Source organism: Panulirus ornatus, chromosome 1 (genome assembly GCF_036320965.1).
Source record: "Panulirus ornatus isolate Po-2019 chromosome 1, ASM3632096v1, whole genome shotgun sequence".
NCBI classification, from domain to species: domain Eukaryota; kingdom Metazoa; phylum Arthropoda; class Malacostraca; order Decapoda; family Palinuridae; genus Panulirus; species Panulirus ornatus.
This window is the reverse complement of record NC_092224.1, coordinates 26,867,688-26,886,848: the sequence shown is the minus strand read 5'-3', so window position 1 is coordinate 26,886,848 and position 19,161 is coordinate 26,867,688. Positions and strand designations below refer to the sequence as shown.

Below are 19,161 nucleotides of genomic sequence, written 5' to 3'. Positions count from 1 at the left end.
TGGTACAGAGAGCCTGGTGCAAGGGAGGGAGTGAGGAGTGGGGGAGCATCTCCCACGGGAGGAGGGCACTTAATGCTTCTAATCAATTTTGGCTCCCAAGGATGTCACCCACGGTGCCTCCGTCAGATGCAGCGGTCGGGAGTACCAGCAGTAGTGAGGGTGGTGGAGGCATGAAGATGACTAGGGGTTGAGACTCGCTGGAAGCAACTAAGGGATTCGGAGCATCGCAGCGTCACAATGCCTTAAAAAGTAATACAGCACAGTGTTAAACACTGGCTTAACAGACGCTTCAGTCTTACGACCCCATGGCAGAACGAGATCCAATCCCTTGCAATAGCTACCGCACGTCGAATCAAACCCCAAGGAATTCTGGGTGTTACCATTCATCAGCGTAATCTCACTGGACAAATCCTCGTAGTTGTAAGAAGCACAGCTGTTGGTAAAGGCTTACATCTCTAGAATATCTGACATTGTACGGTACTGTGACATCCCCTTAATGACCCCCACTGTCGGCTGTCGGCTTCGGGTCCACCTACATCCCTCCATGTCAAGGGAGACTCGCGATGCCTGGTTACTACAAGATTATAAGCACACCAGAACCAACGTATATGACTGGAGACTTTAAGGACAGGGAGGTAAACCTTGGACACTCTAAAACAAACGTCAAACCTGAAGTGTGATGAAAAAAATGTGATTCACAGCACCTGGAGCCAAAATTTCTTACTTCCATAGGCATTAGACACGTGATATGTAACATTAAATCACAAACAGGAGTCATTAGCATCACCAGATACAATAACAGCATCCCACACACCTCCCATTCGGGAAATAAGGGAAATCAGACACCGCATATTCAACATAGCTGAGGTCCACACCCGCTTTGGACACGACCTTGTATCATCACTAGACAGATTTCCATTAGACACTTATGGAGGTGGGTTAGACATGACACAATAAACACCATCATCGCCAAGGCCAATTGACGTTCAGTAACCAATATCATTGTGATGAGGTCACCATCTACAGACGAACATCCAGACCTACATCAAATGTTTAGAAGTCATTCATAACCAAATAGATAACCAAGTTACTGCGCGTTAATTCAAGAATATATATAGAAACTTGTGTTTAGAAATTCACTGCTGAAGAAAATGGGAACTACAATCATGTGAAAGCCATACATACGTCTTTACAATCTAAAACTATCTTTCGTATCTCCACTTTACCTTCCCTCTGCCTAGCCTGTTCTTCCTCCTCTTAACCAGGCAATGAAGGAGTAAACACTCCCCACGTTCACACCGCCAGCCAGCTGCACCCGTCACCAACCGCCTGGCCTTGGTCGTCTGGGTCGCCACTCCTGCAAAATATTCCCCCTCATTGTTATGCCGTTTCATGGACGCACATCAAAATGAATTTGTCCAATAGATATCTTACTTACAAGCGGTGGCAGTTCGTTTGACGGGTATTCCAGCTCTGGGAAATTCTTACATAAACTAAAAACCAATGAATACAAACAGCAACAGACCACAGGATCCTAACGAAGCCGTTCGTTGATGGTGGAAGAGAACAGAAACTCATGGTTTAGTATAGTAGGATTAGATAGACATAGAGAGGTCTTAGATCGACAGATAGATGTTTTCCCAAAGAGGAAAACTTGTAAACTTTTTGCGTGTAGCTAAGGTAAAGCAAGTGCAATGAGTCTACAAGGAACAAGCTTGACCATGACTAAAGCAAGCAAGCGTCAGGTTGAATCATCCACCTCACGAAAGCACAAAATTAGCCTGACGATCTTTTTCTTTTTATCAGTCGTCGCTTTTGTTCGCACGTTCGTCAGGAGGGATAAAAGGAGGGTAGTGAGGGAAAGCGAAAACGGGGAAAACACAAGATAACTGTAGAGAGTAAAGATGTACAGGGGAGGACTAGTGAAGTGTAATCCAACGATGCAGCCACTAGTCAAGAACACACAACGTAGAAAGTGACCATGTCAATTTGCTCAGTTTCTTCTTCTTTTCTTTGGCGCCAATTCTTCATTCTTAGGCCATTTCATCGGTGGACGTGTATGTACCTTGATTCAGTTGGCTGGATGGTGGTTGGTTATGTACCTTGGTTCAGTTGGCTGGATGGTGGTTGGTTATGTACCTTGGTTCACTTGGCTGGTTGGTGGTTGGTTATGTGGATTCTAGGCCTGTCCCCTGGTGGGATCATTAAGGCCGTCAACGTCAAGGTATAACCACCAAAAGCCGACATATCTGTAGCACCTTTCTCAGGTGTTACAGATAATTCTCCTCAACAGAAGTCTTCGTGTTGCTGTTCCTTACAGTTTCAATATTTCGAGACGTCCCAGAGCGGGTTATTTATTGACTTTCCCTGGGACGAGTGTTGCTTCGTTAGCCGAGGTGTCTCATGTTGTGCTAACATATCTCCCCGTCTGCTTTGCTCTGACTCAGGTTTCCTCTCCTTGTATTCCTCAGACTCGGTCTTCTCGTCTTCAGCCTTCCTCTCACTCACCCTACGGCTTCATGTTACTCGTTCTCTCCTTGTTCCTCTCACTCGGTTCTTTCGCTCTCCCTGTTCGCCTGCCAAGCCGTCCTGACTTCTGTTTTCCTCAGACACATTCATCTCGCTCTCCTTGTTCCCCTCGCTCACCTGTCGCTCTCTCCGTGTTCTCTTAATTTTCTTTTTTCTTGTTGTTTTCTCATTTTCCGTTTCATTTTACCCGCTAACAGACTGTGTTCATCGTGTAAGCGGGAGAGTAAAAGGTTTACAGAAGTCACACGGTGTCTTTGTCAGACCCAAATAGATGATTTTGATATATATATATATATATATATATATATATATATATATATATATATATATATATATATATATATATATATATTTTTTTTTTTTTAAACTATTCGCCATTTCCCGCGTTAGCGAGGTAGCGTTAAGAACAGAGAACTGGGCCACTGAGGGAATATCCTCACCTGGCCCCCTTCTCTGTTCCTTCTTTTGGAAAATTAAAAAAAATTGAGAGGGGAGGATTTCCAGCCCCCCGCTCCCTCCCCTTTTAGTCGCCTTCTACGACACGCAGGGAATACGTGGGAAGTATTCTTTCTCCCCTATCCCCAGGGATAGTATATATATATATATATATATATATATATATATATATATATATATATATAATGATAGCTGAGACGGCATGGGCAACTGAGGGCCAAATCAAGACCATCTTATTTTATCGACCAACCCTTAGGCGTGGATGAACAGCTGGGTTGACTGTGGACCGGCTGCTGCAACCAGGATTCAATCTGTTCGAACCTTCTGTATTTATCTTACCCACATCTCTCGCCTTTCTCATATTCCTCTCAGATATCCTTTTCCATAATCCTTTCTCACTTCTTTCACTCTGTCCCTCTCACTCAATTATTCCTCTCCCTGTTTCTCTCATAGTTATCCAAATCCTTGTCCCTTTCACTCATTTTCTTACTCTGTCTCTCTCACTCAATGGTCCCAAGCAATATTACTCTCACTATGCAGTCCCATTCTTCATGTTCCTCTTACTCAGTCGCTTACTCCCTGTTCCTCTCCCTCACCGATCTCATTTCTTGTTGTTCTCACCACGTAATCCTTTTTCATGTTACTCTCGCTCCGTTGCCGAGCTCCCTGTCCACTCCCTCGCTTGTCGTACTTCACATCCCACTCAGTCAGTTGTTCCACTCCATGTTCCTCTCGCCCAGTAGTCCCAATTCCTGTTATTCTCCCGTACTTGTCTCACTACTTGTCCCTCTCCCTCATTTGTTCCAATCAGCCGTCTCTCACATTTAGTCCTCGTTTCTTTGTGCCCCTTTTCAAACTGTTGTTCTCATGTACGTTTCCCCTTCGTTAATTTTCCCTCCTCCATCTTTAGTCATTTTCCTTACACCGTCCGTGTTCCTCCCTCTCTCTCACTCACTCTCTTCTCCTTTTCCCTCCTGCAGGCGGAACCAGCTCTCATCTACGACAGCGTCAATGTCTTCGCCAAAGGGCTGCACGCACTCGAGCGGTCCGCCACCCTCAGCCTCGCCAACCTCTCCTGCGAGAGCGAGACGCCCTGGGGAGATGGGTCCTCGCTCTTCAACTACATCAACGCCGTGAGTACCCTAGGGTAGCCAGCCCTTGTGTGCTGGGTTATTATGGATATGGCTCTCTCTCTCTCTCTCTCTCTCTCTCTCTCTCTCTCTCTCTCTCTCTCTCTCTCTCTCTCTCTCTCTCTCTCTCTCTCTCTCTCATTTGGCCAAGATGGACCATGCTCTTAGGCTTAGTAAGTCGTGTTGTAAGGACGATATCATCGTCTTCAAAGATGAATGAAGATTCATTGTCTTATACAACATAATAAGGGATTGAGTTATGATACTGGAGGGTGTCGTAATGTGGGAACCGCATCATGAAGGGTTGAGTTATCTTATCTGAAGTAGAAAACAGCTATCGTATTTCAGAGGTTCTCTCTCTCTCTCTCCAGTCATACACTGTACTCAGAGGTTCAGGTTATCATAATTCAAGATTATCCATCTCCCCTGCTGACGGCAGAGTCGTGGTAAATGAGATCTAAAGCGGCACTAAATTATATGCCAAGCAAGGCATCATTAGAGTCGATATCTATGTTAATATACACCAGGACTCTAGAGGTAAAGCAGTGGTTTATGAACGATTAACACATGATAGCAAGAGAGTGTACATGCTATGTCTCAGGGTTGAGCACTGTTTCTGGGGTTTGCGTAGTCGTCTAAGGGGGTAAGATTCATTACCGTGTCAGGGTATAGACTCACCATTCATCGTAGGGTTGAGTCACCGTTTCAGGCGATTGACTCACCGACTCAAGGAGACGTAAGTCACCGTCTCAGGGGGGATTCAGTCGTCATCTCAGGGGGTGGGGGTAGAGTCACCATTTCCGTGTGGCGAATCACCAGTTCAGGGGACTGAGTCACCATCTCAAGGAAGTGAATCACCATGTCAGGGTTTAGAGTCAATCTTTCATTGGGTTGAGTCACTATTTAAAGGGGATTTGATCACCATACCTGGGGAGTGTGCCTCAGATTCTTGGGGTTGGGGGAGGGGGCCCCTCTCGCCGGCAGCGAAGCACTGGGTCACCGAACTCATCTGTGATTTATCTGAGTTCGAAGGAGGAGAAATCGTTCTCAAATACATCCATCGAAGTCGAATACTTTTTCTTTTCGTACACTCCGGAAGGAAAACCGTTCCAGGCTTCAGTCATCTGAAACGAAAGCTTCAGTTTTGCTTTTGTTTTTTTCTTGAAAGACACACTCGTCGCTCTAGAGGATCCAATCAACTTCATGTGAGCATCAGAAGGGACAGTCATCGATTTGCAGGATTAGATGCTTCAACATCCAAATTTCAGAGCGCGTTTCCGATAAGGGAAGTTATCGTTCTCAAAAGGTTCAATCGCCAGAGTCAAATGTTTTAGGATCTACTTCAAAAAAGGAATGGAGGGTATTGTTGCCAGAAAGCTCGGTCATCGAAGGTAATATTTTGAGTCTTATTCAAGAGGCGAAGACATTGTTCTGTAGGGACTCAATCATCACTACTAACCCATGAACAAGAGGAGGAATCAGGGTTCTCAAAGGATTCAGGAATGGTACTTCAGGGTTTTAAGGATCTCAGAGTTTTAAGTATACTTAAAATCTAGAAGAAAATCTTCGTAAGAAAAAAGAAATATGTGCACTATCAAGATTTTTATACTTATGTCACTTTTAGAAAGTAGTCTGTGTGTGTGTGTGTGTTTGTGTATTGTCACAAAGTGTGCGTGTGTGTGTGTGTATTGTCACAACGTGTGTGTGTGTGTGTGTGTGTGCATTGTCACAAAGTGTGTGTGTGTGTGTGTGTATTGTCACAAAGTGTGTGTGTGTGTGTCTTTGTATTGCCACAATGTGTGTGTGTGTGTGTGTGTGTATTGCCACAACGCGTGTGTGTGAGAGTATGTGTGTGTGTGAGTGTGTGTGTGTGTGTGTGTATTGCAACTACGCGTGTGTGTGAGAGTATGTGTGAGTGTGTGTGTGTGTGTGTGTGTGTATTGCAACAACGCGTGTGTGTGAGAGTATGTGTGTGTGTGTGTGTGTGTGTGTGTGTGTGTGTGTATTGCCACAACGCGTGTGTGTGTGTGTGTGTGTGTGTGTGTGTGTGTGTGTGTATTGCCACAGTGTGTGTGTGTGTGTGTGTGTGTGTGTATTGCAACAACGCGTGTGTGTGAGAGTATGTGTGAGTGTGTGTGTGTGTGCGTATTGCAACAACGCGTGTGTGTGAGAGTATGTGTGTGTGTGTGTGTGTGTGTGTGTGTGTGTATTGCCACAACGCGTGTGTGTGTGTGTGTGTGTGTGTGTGTATTGCCACAACGCGCGTGTGTGTGTGTGTGTGCGCGCATTGTGACAGTGGTGGGGGTGGTGGTGTCCTGTCTGCCAGATGTATTGGTCGAGGAGCTGAGAAGCTTGTGTTGTGGCTGACGGCAGTGTTTTCCTCGCATCTTTATGGGTCTCTTTCAACACCGAGGCTTTATGTTCCTTGGTGTGTGAGGCAGGAGGAGGCACGGTGTCTGCGGGTGGTTTATACGGCTGGTGGCCAGCCAGTCTGTCTTAGCCACGTCATGCGTGTGTGTGTGTGTCTTGCATGACTTCCTTCTTTGACGGAAGTGCAAAGTTGATGCTTTCATAGACAGGAATATACGTTCAGGAGCGTATGGTGATTTTCGATATATATATATATATATATATATATATATATATATATATATATATATATATATATATATATATATATATGTAATGTGTGTGTGTGTGTGTGTGTTGATCATGCTCAAATTACCAGCAGCTAGCATTTTGCAGAACCTTGCTGTACAAACGCGTATAAAAGCGCAGTTTCATAAAACACACAATACCCTCCAACAGCCGGGACTCGAACCCAGGTTGGTAGAAAAACTGGCTGTATGTACCTGATCCACTCTCATGCCTGGGAATGAAATAGAGAGTACAGTATATCAACAATGGTTGGAGTGATTACAATGAATATTACTACACATTCTATATATATATATATATATATATATATATATATATATATATATATATATATATATATATATATTTATATTTATTTTGCTTTGTCGCTGTCTCCCGCGTTTGCGAGGTAGCGCAAGGAAACAGACGAAAGAAATGGCCCAACCCACCCCCATACACATGTATATACATACACGTCCCCATACGCAAATATACATACCCATACATCTCAGTGTACACATATATATACACACACACAGACATATACATATATACACATGCACACAGTTCATACTGTCTGCCTTTATTCATTCCCATCGCCACCTCGCCACACATGGAATAACATCCCCCTCCCCCCTCATGTGTGCGAGGTAGCGCTAGGAAAAGACAACAAAGGCCCCATTCGTTCACACTCAGTCTCTAGCTGTCATATATATATATATATATATATATATATATATATATATATATATATATATATATATATATATATATATATATATAGTCGTAACTTCAAGGAAAAGCAAGAGTACAGGTATGCAAATGATCAAGTCCATTTCAGCAGAAATACACATCTGCCATCAAATTTCAAACGGCTTTTATCGTAATGAAAAATCTCAGTACACCGGCCGTCTTGTTAATGTAATAAGCATTTTACTTTTGAGTGTTCCCAAAGGTAATATTTCGCGGGGTAGAATAGTGGCTCATTATGCCTGACCACATTAGCCTCGGCCTCGCACCGGGAGTGTCAGGAGAAGATGACTTTCAAGTGACAGCACGTGGAATAACCGAGTAATCTAACTTTTAGGACAAATGCACACATTGAAGGGGCAAGTTACGGCCCCAGGCCGGGTGATGTCAGCTCGCGTCCCCCTGCCATTGTGCTTGATACAGGCAGAGAAATGCTTGCTGTTCTCCACCCCTGCAGGCCCGGAGCTTGGCTGAGCCAGCGCCTACCAAGTGCCGGGAGGGAAATATCACCATCTCTCGGTTGTGGAGATGAAAATCGAGTATATGTTGGGTGTATGTTTATGGTAAGTGGGATGACCCTTAGAAACACCGACATATGAAGTTAACCTTCATGAAGAAAGGGTTGTAAAATGATTTATATATATATATATATATATATATATATATATATATATATATATATATATATATATATATATATATATATATATATATTGTTTTCACCCAGCCTCGTCATTTCTTAGTGGCAGTTCGAATAAGAGGAAAAAAGTGAGAGTAGAGAGTGGGGGATAAGACATAGGTAGTGAGAGGAAGAAAAAAGTAGGGAGGGAGGGAGAGGAGGCGCCTTGAGCGGCAGTAGTGATTGAGGGGCTGTGTGTTGTGGGAGGGATAATGTCCAGCGTTGTGGTGTGGTACAAGATGTATGGACGGACCATGTCCCCCTCGCTGGTGTATCTGGTGGCTGACGGCAGATCACCTCGGGGGGATCTCGTCTCTCATCGTGTGTTATACTACGTGAGCAATTTTTCTGCATCTTATTTCGTATTACAGACTAAGTATAAAAGTAGTGTTGAATGATTTCTTGCCAAGAGTAGTGTTTTGTGATGATTTTTCTGCCACCATCAAGTATTTTATTACCTTCGTAACATTCCTTTTTGGCCAATATCCCCCAAGCGTGTTGTTAATTAAGCAACTACAAAGTAAAGGAAAAATTCTTGGCAACTTATCCTGCCTTCTTCCTCTCTCGTGCCACAGGTGGAGTACGACGGGCTGACGGGTCCCATCAAGTTCACTGAAGGCAAAAGAAGTAACTTTAAGCTGGACATCCTGAAATTAAGAAATGAGGAACTCTATAAGGTTGGTGGAGCAGGTCTTGGCTACCCTTGTGATCATGGTGTTTATAGACAGGTATTATGTCCGTCGTGTTATCATACATTAACAACCTGAATTCATTTACCTCTGAGAAATTTGTTTACGCATTTGTCATGTTTTGGTCGTAAAAATAAATATGTGAGATTTGCTTCACTTGTTTTTATGACTATTTTCTGTGTCGTCCCTCTCCTTCCTCTATTCCTTCCTGCCCATTTCTCCGTCCCTACTTTCATGATCATCTTGGCCCTTCCGTCCCTCCACTACCACACCTGCACCCTCCTCCTGTATGGTTCCCACCCTCCTACCCTTCCCTGCGCTGCCTCTGCCTCGTCACCCGATCTTCAACCTCACCTCCTCCTGGCCTTCTACTCCGTAATCCCATATTTTCTCCACCTCACTCACTTTATCCCGCCTCCTTTCCTCTCCTCCTCCTCCGCCTCCTCCCCTCGCATCCTCTCTCATCACGGCCGCGTTCCTCCTCACTCCTTTCCTCCTCATAATTTCCCTCCACTCGACCATCGGCTTCTCCGGCCCGTCGCCCCGCATCACACCCCTCACGCCGGCTGCGCCCCGACCCGCGACAGGTGGGGCAGTGGACTCCTGACGGCCAGATCAACATCACGGACACACAGGCGTTCTTCGAGGGCGGTCGACCCAACATAACCCTCAAGATCATCACGATAGAGGTGAGTGACGGGCGTCAACTGACTGCTTGATCTTATAGTCTCTCCTCCTCCTCCTCCTCCTCGTCGTCGTTTAAGACTTTCATACTAAATGAAATTCTTTATTGATAAGTTATCTTACTTTTGATCATTCGTTTTGCTTTCTCTTCATCTTGTCTAAATAATTTTTGATTAATTTTTACTTTATTGATGTTATCTTACTTTTGATCATTCGTTTTCGTTTTGCTTTCGTCATCTTATGTAAAAAGAATTTTTGATTATTTTTTACTGTATTGATAAGTTATCTTACTTTTGATCATTCGTTTTTGTTTTGCTTTCTTCATCTTGTCTAAAAAGAATTTGATCAAATTTCAAATATCTTTAGTTTGTCTCTTCTCGTCGTGATCACTAGTGATGTGTTCCTGAAATATCCCACTGAAGGACTGTTGAATGATTTACGAGCCAGTTCAGGTTTCTGTCGAACCCTTAGGGAATATCCACCTTCGTCCAAGTATTTCTCCACATACATACGTAAATGATTATGAGTATACGTACAAATATTTCATCCCTGGGGATAGGGGTGAAAGAATACTTCCCACGTATTCCCTGCGTGTCGTAAAAGGCGACTAAAAGGGGGTGGGAGAGGGAGTGTGGAAATCCTTCTTTCCTGTTTTACTTTTCCAAAAGAAGGAACCAGAGATGGTGGCCAATTGAGGTATCTCTTTCTAAGGTTCAGTCATCTGTTCTTGACGCTACCTTGCTAATGCGGGAAATGGCGAATATGTATGAAAAAGATGAACGCATATTTGTATATGTGACACACACACACACACACACACACACACACACACACACACACACTTACACATTAGAAAGGGTACTGAGTGGCGGGATGAACAAATAAAGTTGCTGCTGAAAAAGATAAGAGACGCGTTTGGGTGGAAGGAGGAGTACAAATGATTGGGGAATATACAAGAGAAAGCGGCAGGAGGTCAACAGCAAGATGCAGGAGTTGAATAGAAGACAAATGAGAGTTGGGGTGAGCGAGAACCAGTAAAGTCTAGGGAGAATAAGATGCTTAGGAAGAACGTTAATCATGAGCGACTTCGCTTTTCGCGTAATGTTGGGTGTTGAAGATAGTTTAGGTGTTAAGGAGATTTCAAATACGTTTATTGTGTTCGGTGGTGCATAGTGCACCCATCAAAGGATATTTGACATACGTGAGGAGTTTTAAAAGGTGATATTGGATGACACTGAATTTGCGTGGCGTTAAACGTAATTAGACTACCCCCTCCCCCCAATGGGTAATCTTTTCCAAATGAAGCGTAAATCGAGTAAGAAAAGATGAAGCAGATTTGAGAGATGTGGAAGAATGCAGCGATGAGCCTTCAGTATATACTGTTATTGGTTATTTGATGAAGAAAAAAAAAATCTTCGAGAAAGAGGAAGAGCCAGGAGACAGGACAGAACCCTGTGGGACAGACAACACTGTAGTAGGAAAGGAGACCAGCTTGGAGAGGTGGAGGAACAGCCAGGTTGGCTATAAACCTGCTGCTGCCATAAGAGAATATGACCCTTAATGGCACACACTGTCAGAAGTTTTCGATGCCTCGAGGATTACAGCATTGTATTTCTCAAAGGCCCTCAGATGCGATGACCAGGTATATGGAGGATATCTTAAGTGAATCTCGTCTTGTGAAAACCCTATTGCTGATCAGAGGGAAGATCGTGAACGTAAAGATACTGAAGGGAATATAAAGGAATACAAAGGAATTCAAACAGCAACAGACCAGTGGGTCCTTTCGAAGCTGTTTGTAATGGTGGAATACACCAGGAACTCACAGATCCGTGTGATGAAAGCCAGAGAGCATACAGATAATTCAAAGAAGATAACCTGCTAGTTGTAACTTGAGACTAAGGGGACACACTGGGATTCAGAGAATTGAAGAGTAATAGAACAGCAGGTGGAAGGTTTGGAAAGGCCATCTTGTAAAGAATTTATGTATGTACCTTAAGAAGTATAATGTTCGGCTTTAAGGATGACGCGAAACAGTCCAGCAACCGAAGTAGAAAGTTGCTTCTAGCGTGCACGAAAGATGATTACCGTGAGGGAGAGAAGACTTGCAAGAGGTGCTTTAGGATGTGGTAGTGTTAGGGTCGTTCTCATTTAAAGATGAGGAGAAAAGAGAACTGAAAAAAAAAGCTGTTTTATCAGTGGAAGAGAAAGCTATAACAATCTTCGGACGGAACAGTAAAGCAAAGATAATGTTGAATGACACATGTCGTTAGGTGCATTAGGCCAAAAGCCATAGAAACTCGTAATAAAAAGATTAACGCTTCGACTCATGAGTTACATAATTGTAGTGATTACTGACGAGGATGAAAGCTGAATGCGTGCCCAACTTTCTCCGGAGCAGGTTTGGTCAAGCCATAGAATACATCCATACTTCCACCAGAGAAGAAGCATCGTCCGGAGAAAACCAGTAATGTTCCGGTGGAAAAATCGAAAAAGAATTTTCTAGGTCAGTTGAGTCAGCGCACTGGGGGAAGGGGAAGCCGTTGAGGGAGGCGAGTGAGTAAGGTGAACAGTGCATACACACACACATATATATATATATATATATATATATATATATATATATATATATATATATTATTTATTATTCATTTTGCTTTGTCGCTGTCTCCCGCGTTTGCGAGGTAGCGCAAGGAAACAGACGAAAGAAATGGCCTAACCCACCCCCATACACAATGTATATACATACACGTCCACACACGCAAATATACACACCTATACATCTCAATGTATATGACTTATATATATATATATATATATATATATATATATATATATATATATATATATATATATATATAAGTCAAAACCGAAAAGTGTATCATTACTGTGATGAATATTCACGTATCTAAACGTATTACTGTACAACTGCCTCTCACATGCTCACATAATGGCATTGTTGTGTCATCACATTAAGCTCCTTCACCTCGGAGTAGGTATTAATCTCGCCTTTGCCTCCGCGCTCAGCTGGTGCACCGCTCTGCCACAGATGAAGAAGCGGCGTTGAGTGTGTTGGTATGTTAAACTTGCTATCCTCTCCCGTGCCCATGCATACGTTAACCGAATCTGTTGAGTGTCTTCTCCTGTAATCTCGGCTACCCCCCTCTCTTATTCAAGCACTGGAAGCAAATATTTAAGTGTTTTCCTCTGTTAAACTTACCTTCCCCCCCATTCCTAAGCACGGATATGTAAACATGTCTGAGGTTTTAACCCCGGTGGATTATATATATCTTTTTATGTTTCTCTCCTCCCCGTTACGATAACGAAATTTACCGGACCTGTTTGAACGTTGGTCTGACAACGAACATGAACGTTCAGTACGTTAATTGACGGATGAAGAGACGAATGAACGGACAGGAGAAAGACCAGGAGGGTGGGAAGAGGGGAAGACGAAAGGGAGAAGGACTAGGAGGATGGGAAGTGGGAAGGACGGACGGGAGAAGCACTAGGAAGATGGAAAAAAGACAAGGAACAGAGCGAAGGAGGACCTGGGAGGTTCCGATTGTCTTGACTCGCGTCTGTTGGTAAAGGATCCTAGAGGCATTGCTCCATAGCCGAGTAGCATTAGATCAGCTGGGATACGGAAGGGCAAGATGTATAAAGAGGGTCGAGTACTTACGACGAGGATCTTTGCCAAAAGGCGGGACCACAGCGACGGCGCTCACGGCAGGACGTAAGAAATATGCAGGAGTTACGAAGAAAACGAGTCGTGTGAGTTACGTGCTGTCAGGTGTTATTTACGGGGAGGTTGTATGTTTGAGAGAGAAAGAGGTTCAGCCTCTCTCTCTCTCTCTCTCTCTCTCTCTCTCTCTCTCTCTCTCTCTCTCTCTCTCTCTCTCTCTCTCTCTCTCAAGCACGTCTCCGAGCCTCCTTAGGGCAAATCGAGCGAACTATTCCTGGTGCCATATAGTGCAGATCTCCCCGTAACTTCGAGCGTCAGCATGTGTTAGCCAGACGGCTGTGTGTGCGAAAATCAGGAGCGTCGTGCCTAACCCTAGGAGGCCTCTCATGGATGGCTAGGAGAGGGAGTGAAAGAGAAGAGAAGAGGAGGAGGAGGAGTTGGGTGAAATATGAGAGGAAGGGGAGAATGGGGAGAAGAGGCTGAAAATCTACGTATCAAGCGGGGCTGAATGGATTCATCCCAACGTCCTGCAACAAAGTGGTCGGAGGGTCGTATGTATACTGATGAGAGGCCTCATGGCGCAAGACAACCTTGCCTCCTGAATATATATATATATATATATATATATATATATATATATATATATATATATATATATATATATATGATAGGTTGGTGGGTGTAGTGTTTGAGTTAGGTTCTTTGAAAAGTGATAGATTTATGGAGAATGGTTTGGTGAGAAAGGAGGTGGTGAAAGCCTTACGTAAGATGAATTGTGGCAAGGCGGCTGGAGTGGGTAGTATTGCTGTTGAATTTATTAAGAAAGTGGGGTGACTGTGTTGCTGAGTGGTTATTTAGGATTCTTTACTATATGTATGGATCATGGTGAGGTCCCTGAAGATTGGTGGAATGCATGTATAGTGGTATTCTATGAAGGCAAGGGAGATTTAGGTGAATGTTCAAACTACAGTGGCATACGTTTGTTAAATGTACTTACGTTGTATAGAAAATAATGATTGAGAGGGTGATGGCATGTATACTGTAGAGCATCATATTGGTGGTTTCAGAGATGGTAGAGGATGGGTGGATCAGATGTTTGCTTTAAAGAATGCATATGAAAAATACTTTAAGAAACAGAGGGATTTATTTGCGGCATTTGTGGATCTGTGAAAAGAGTATGATAGGGTAGATAGAAGTGCCTTGTGAAAGGTTTTAAGAATATATGATGTAAGAGAAAAAGCTGCTTGACGCAAGGGTATAAAGTCTGTCTACGAATAGGAAGAGAGGAGAGTGAATGGTTCCAAGTCAAGGATGAGCTGCGACAGCAGTGTGTGATGTCACCATGGCTGTTTGATTTGTTTATGAATGGGGTGGAGGAAGAAGTAAGTGTAAGAGTCTTGGATAGGGGGGCGAGTCTGCAGTGAGTAGGGGATAAGGTGAGCCTGGGAAGTAGCTCAGTTGTTGTTTGCTGATGACTTAGCACTGGTGGCAGATTCGAGTGAGAAACTGCAGAAGTTGGTAACTGAGATTGGAAGAGTCGAGAAAGGAGGGAGTTGATAGTAAATGCGAATAAAAGCGAGGAAATGAGAATGGCTGTTATGGAAAGAAATGAAAAGAAGGAGGAATGAGGATATCGTTCCAGAACAGAGCATGAAAAGCAAGATGAAAGAATAATGTAAATAGAAGAAATCCAGTAAACGAACGTCGAAAAATTCAGAGAGAGAAAATATGGAAAAACCTTAATGATCTGAACTGGGAATTTTGAAGGAAATAAGAAAAAAATTAGCTTAAAAATATGCGAAAAATTTAATGATCTGAACTAGGAATTTTGAAGGAAATAAGAAAAAATTAGCTTAAAAATATGCGAAAATTCATCGTTAGCCAAAAGGCAGTCTGACAACCATTAAAAAAACCGGCAGGAGCAATGATTAACAAGTCCCAAGTGGATTTGAAGAGAGGGGGGGAAACTGTTTCAAAAATCTACTGAATGCAAACGAATACGAGGAAGTAACAAATGAGGAAAATCCAGAAATTCTGGAAAACTGAAAGGTACATTTACTGAAAAATGGCAAAGTTCTGAATAAAATATCAAATGGTTAAGCAACAGGAACATGATTCAGGCGCGAAATTACTCGAATACTTCCTCTGAATGAATATCAAAATATCAAAATGAATATCAAAATGTACATTGAAATTATTCTATAAGAGGTAGGGAATACGGAGAACCTTCCAGTGAAGTTGGGGAGACATTTCGTCATTCATATTCAAGGAAGTTCGGTAATTTCAATACTTATACACACATATGTACTATGTGTATGAGCCATATGGGAATTTCGAAAGTAGAGCGCGGGGGTCCAGGACACACAAATGTAACCGACCTTACAGGAGCTCGTGAGGTGATTAACGGAGGGAGCCTGGAAATATGCTGTTACCCCTGTTACTCTTCTTTAAAAAGTATGAAGATGTTACTCCTGTTGTACCGTTGTCAACAGTATAAAGGAGATGTCACTCCTGTTGTACCGTTGTCAACAGTATGAAGATGTCACACCTGTTGTACCGTTGTCAACGGTATGAAGATGATGTCACACCTGTTGTACCGTTGTCAACAGTATAAAGATGTCACCCCTGTTGTACCGTTGTCAACGGTATGAAGATGTCACCCCTGTTGAACCGTTGTTAACAGTATGAAGGCTAATGCGTTGACTTGGGCGACCAGAGAGATAGATTATGGAGGAATCTTGAAGACCACGGGTCAGAGTGGAAGCAGATTAACCATATCATGAAGTAGATCAAGATACATCATGAGAGTCGTGATGAAAAAAAAAAAGAAAACGTAGACGTAGTGGCGTAGATGGCTCGGAAGAGCGTTCATCCAAAGACTTAATGGCGATTTGAAGGCTTCACGTCCTTGCGAAGATGGTGTAGGCCATTGTCAGCGTCGGATGGAAAAAGGGAACAGTTCAGTTAGCGACAGTGTAGTTCCTGTATGATGTCCTGTTGGACGTCAGGGTACAATCCTTCGCACAATCCAGTGTACGGGACTTATCTCCAAATATATATATTAACTGGAGGGTGAATATATCTATTGAATCTAGAGACTGTGTGAACTTAATGATCGGTAAGGATGGAAAATCAAGAGGGAGGACCATTCCAAATGGCTGTTGTTCTTTAGAAGAAATGGCCTACAGATAGATACTAAAGACAGTTCATCAGAAAATGCCCATCACTCACAAATCTTAAAATTCTTAACGCTTTCCGTCTGTGTGTGTGTGTGTGTGTGTGTGTGTGTGTGTGGACTTCTCGTGAATATTGAATACCTTCCGTAAATAATGTTGATCAGCGAGGATGAAGAAATATGAGCAGGGCAAGGGGGACGGCAAGTCGCTAACCCTCTGTTGGCTCTACTGACAGCACTATTAGCAAACCAGACACGAGAATAATTACGTGATGTAACAACGGAGGATCGTATTTGGCAACCTGCTGCTACAGTACGTATTGTAGCGGTGTATGCCTATTCTTTAGCGGTCGTAAAAATATCGCTAATTGCTTGCCAGGACTGAAGTGTGGTTCCATGCAACATGCGTGGCATTAGGGTTGAATAAACACGTCCGTGGTGATGGAGGATTGCATTCTCCTCTGGTCCAGAATCCATGTTCAGGAAGGGGGTTCTTATCAGATAAACCACTTAAGCACAAACTTACGACCCTGAAGGAAACCATTACTTACTTCGCTTGTGAATGAAGGTGTGATATCTAATGACCAAGTCCAGGGCACGAGATTATACTCAAGGATTCTATCGTGTTGCTGAAAAGGCTAATAAGGATTTCAAATATATATGTGTGGAAAAAGGAAAAATCGTTGTCAAGAACCAGAAATTTGTTGGGGGTAAAATATTGTTTCTTGTTAAAATGGAGTCGGGGATATATACTTCCGATGTGTGGTACACTCGTCAAAATCAACACAAATTTCCATATGCCTTTTGAGGTTTCCTTATTTCAGGAGGATGAGTGAAGATAACTTCTCCATAACTCTCCGTAATTCATTTATCAACGCACTCACCATTTGGCGGCGTTTGCATTAGGCATCTTCGTGTAAAAGGAGAATACACAATACAAGACAAAATTTACAATCTCCATCGTAGGAAGGTGGAGCCAGAACTGTAGACTAGTTCCTGGGAGATGGTACATAAAACAGGTCGGGTGCAGAGGAATTGGTTGGAGGGGAAGAGAAACATGGGAAAGGCAGGGCGGGAGAGAACCAGATGGCTGATTTAGGGCTTTTGTAGCACATGACAAGTCTCACCTCTGAGTCATTGACCGCAGGGTTACAGGTTTTCACCACGATCTCCTTGACTGCCATCTCATCTTGCTTGTATGCTGGAGTGAATGTGTTATGGTAGTATACTACAGTGAAGTTGTTCTGTTGCTCCGGCGGAGGTTGTGACATGTGTCGGTGTAGAGGTTTCCTGGGAATGCTTTGATGATGAATTAAATCTGTTATCCGGCTGTTTTTGGTAAGCCTCAGGTTTCTAATTATGCCATTGATTACTCCTTCGTCCACCTCGTAAGAAGTAGACTATTAAGGCCCTTTGGTAAAGGCTATACATATATGGCTGTGATGTTAATGATTTCAGGGAGAATTGCAGCGACTATGATAAAACAGAAATCTGAGAAATACGAACGATACTTAATGTTATTCGTTAGCATAGTCCAATGTTATTCGTCAGCATAGTTCAAGATGCTGAAACGGCTACGAAACGTAACTTAAGCTGAAGAGTTGAAGACAAAAGGATATTTGGAAGTTGTTTGTTTCATGTTGAGGGCCATACATACAAATCGTTCATATAATGTTCGTGGTGTTGTCAACATTACGAAGATTATGAGAGTGTTTACCCCATCTCGAGGGATGCTGACTCGTACGATAGATGCACACACACACACACACACACACACACACACACGCACTGAGCCTAGATAGTGCAATTAGAAGAACAGTCTACTGCCTCAGGATTCTCAAGGGTCTTACAGTCCTGCTTTTGGGTTTAAAGCCTTCTCATAGCGTCCCCAATCCTCGTACTGAACAGGGAAAGTATTGCGATGGATTTCCTAAATCCCCATAACTGAAGGCGAAAGAATAGAGGCGGGGAAAGAAAAAGTTGTTGAGGAGGTTTAACGAAGAGATGGGGAGGGGATGATATAGAGCCAGTCTAGGGAGAACAAATGAACCACACTTATTGACGTAGTATCTCATACGGCAGACGTATGATAGTTGAGGTAGAGAGAGTCTGGGACGGTTGGCAAAAATGGAAATGTTTTCTCTGATAAACAAAGAGAGATTGTACTGTAGCGTTAACGATATCGATTATAGTAATCATCTGTAATGATAAGAGACAGCTGACCATGATGTACTGAAAAGGTTCGGACACATGGAGAGGATGGGTTAAGACTGATAGACAAAAGAGGACCATCGAGGCAGAAGTGGACGGTATCAAGTGAGAGGGGATGACAGACAAGATAATGGAAATACAGATGGTAAGAGACATGCATGGGATAAAGCAATTCTGATCGAAGTAGTATATGGGGGAAGACGTGTTGACATTGGGCTGAACCAATCCTATGAAGCAAGTAGGGAGAAAACACGAAATTCGTGTATGGAACTTGGTTGTGGATGGCCAAATTTGGTTTCTGTGCCTCATACAAGACGGTAATGGTTTTGGATATGATTAAGAGAGGTCGTTTTGTCGTCTGTTCCTGGCGCTGCCTCACCTAACTAGGAAACGGCGAACAAGAGAGAAGTTGTGATAATGGTAATGTAAATAACAGTAATAATAATCATGATAAAAATCATAAAACTAATAATATAGTAGTAAAAACAACGATGCTTTTAATACTGCTGCAATTGATAATGATATTAACAATTCAAGATTTA

General features: G+C 43.0%; 1 protein-coding gene across 2 annotated transcripts in view; it reads left to right on the top strand.

Annotated features, from left to right (window-relative positions):
• The window catches only part of LOC139765478 (glutamate receptor ionotropic, kainate 2-like), a 123,494-nt gene that overhangs the window by 4,407 nt on the left and 99,926 nt on the right, over window positions 1-19,161 (top strand). For both annotated transcript variants that reach the window (XM_071693017.1, XM_071692924.1), the window contains exons 2-4: window positions 3,966-4,118; window positions 8,757-8,858; window positions 9,458-9,559. In XM_071693017.1, the coding sequence (XP_071549118.1) occupies window positions 3,966-4,118; window positions 8,757-8,858; window positions 9,458-9,559 (357 nt within the window). The remainder of the gene's footprint in view (window positions 1-3,965; window positions 4,119-8,756; window positions 8,859-9,457; window positions 9,560-19,161) is intronic.